Below are 2167 nucleotides of genomic sequence, written 5' to 3' on the forward strand. Positions count from 1 at the left end.
GTTGAATTCCCAGCACCCAGGTGGTGGCTTAAAACCATTTGTAACTACAGTTCCAGGAGATTCAGTGCCCTCTGTTAACTTCCATGGGCACTAGGTATACACATGGTACACACAATTCATGCAGGCGAAGTAGTCATACACATAAAACAAAGAAAATAAATATAAAATATTTAAAAGGTTATGTTTTCTTTTTAAATGGCTTTGTCTTTTAAAACAGAGTCTCATAATGCCCATCATTCACACACACCCATCCCCGACCTCTACTTTCCTAGTGCTATAATGATAGGCATGTATCACCGATTCTGGGATCTGAAAGGTGAAGTTTAAAGCTTTGGCCAAGTGACAGAAAATGAAAGGTTGCCCAGAGAAATCTGTGGAGGAAGAAAGACAAGAGGCAGACACTGGTCATCAGTCCTGGGTCAATTCCAGAATCAGGGCTACAGTCAGTTGACTCTACTTTGGGAGTCCCTCAATTGTCCCTTAAGGCTTGTAGAGCTGGCTTTAAAATAGAAATAAGAACATCCCACCCAGGTCAGATTTGTAGCCCCTGTAATGCTGAGCCCCTGACCTCTCAGTACCTGGTGCTCCCTGTGCCTGAATGAGGAACTGTTGACCCCTGAGAGCAGGGACATCGTGTTCTTTCACCGAGGAACTCAGGGACTGACCCTAAAGAACATCAGGATCCAGTGGAACTGAGTCTCCATCTCCCACAATCCTACAGCCACTGGGAGCCTCTAGGGAGGGTAGATTGGAGGCAAATATCAACAGGGAGGTTCTTCTGGACCATCCACCATGCTGAGATAGAAGGATCTTCACCTTCACTGACTCACTTTACCTTCTCCCAGGTTCCCCAGAGGTGATTGTAACCTTCAGGAACTATCCAGTGGGCAGGATCACACTGACATGCCGGGCTTTTGGTCTGTATACACGTGTGGCCACCCTGACCTGGCTCCAGCATAGGAAGCCAGTACAGCAGAAAACCTTTGGATCTGAAACTGTCCTACCCAGTGGGGATGGCACCTACCAGGCCTGGGTGTCCATTCGGGTACTTCCTGGACAGGAACCACAGTTCAGCTGCAACTTGAAGCACGGCAACCACAACATCAATAAACCTGCTGCCACTGAGGCCCCCGTCTATGGTGAGAGAAGAGAACAACTTCCCACCTCAGGTGTGGGAAGCAGGGTCAGGAAAAGCCTGTGGAGTGCAATGACTACAGCTGTCATGGTGATCTCCTGGACATCAAGCCAGAAAACTGATGGGGCCTCTGCTCTGGTTCTGCTCTGCTGGCTTCTGCTCTTTTCTACAGAGCAGCAAGAACATGCAGGAGGACTGCAAGAGACCAGGTGAATATTCCTGCAGGCTGTAGCAGAAGGTGNCAGGAGTGGTGAGAGGCCTTTGCTTCTTTTTATAAATTGTACAGGTAGAAAGGTAGTCACACAACCACCATTTTACCACACTGGTGAATGGAGGGCCCTAAGGAGTTACCATACCATACCCTAACCTGCACTGCTGTTGGGAGGCACCGCCCCCTGGTGGAAGTGCAGTGTTACTTCCGATGTGTTCTTATATATATTATGAAATACAGGGTCAAAGAAGCAGGCTAGACACCCACAACAAAGTACAAGTTGTGGCAAACTACACATGCCCCTGTCTCTTCACCAAATACATAGAAAACAAACAGCCAAACAAGACAGAGGAAAAACTGAGAGTCCAAGAGATGATCGAGAGTCATTTTACCAGATGATGATAACTATTCCAGCTTTTTCTTGATTTAAACACAGAAATTTCTCCTCAAAAGATATCCATGAAGCATCTGGGGGAGATATTGTGTGTGTGTGTGTGTGTACGTACACATATACATACATATCTGTGTGTGTGTGTGTGTGTGTGTGTGTGTGTGTGTGTGTGTGTATGTATGTATATGTTGCGGCCCGCCCGCGGTCCACAACACGAACGGTTCACTGAGAATGGCAGTTCAGGCCTAAAGAGAGGAAACTAGACGGGGCGGAAGAAACAATGGAGTCAAGACAACATTCGGATCAAGACTCAATTTAATATTTCCAGACACTCAGTTTATAAAGGAAGGGGGAGGGAACCCAATTTCCCGCCAAGTAACTCAGGGTCCAGTAGCAGGACGAACACGTGTGTGCCTCCAGGCAGCAGAGA

The 2167-nt window shown here is 47.3% G+C and overlaps 1 protein-coding gene across 1 annotated transcript in view; it reads left to right on the forward strand.

Moving 5' to 3' along the window:
- Positions 1-1348, forward strand: part of LOC110297397 (hereditary hemochromatosis protein homolog) — a 136236-nt gene extending 134888 nt beyond the window's left edge. Inside the window, exon 5 of the mRNA XM_021166142.1 lies at positions 846-1348. Within this exon, the coding sequence (XP_021021801.1) occupies positions 846-1348 (503 nt within the window). The remainder of the gene's footprint in view (positions 1-845) is intronic.
- The last annotated feature ends 819 nt before the right edge of the window (positions 1349-2167 follow it).

The sequence above is a fragment of the Mus caroli genome, chromosome 7 (genome assembly GCF_900094665.2).
Source record: "Mus caroli chromosome 7, CAROLI_EIJ_v1.1, whole genome shotgun sequence".
Classification (NCBI taxonomy): Eukaryota; Metazoa; Chordata; class Mammalia; order Rodentia; family Muridae; genus Mus; species Mus caroli.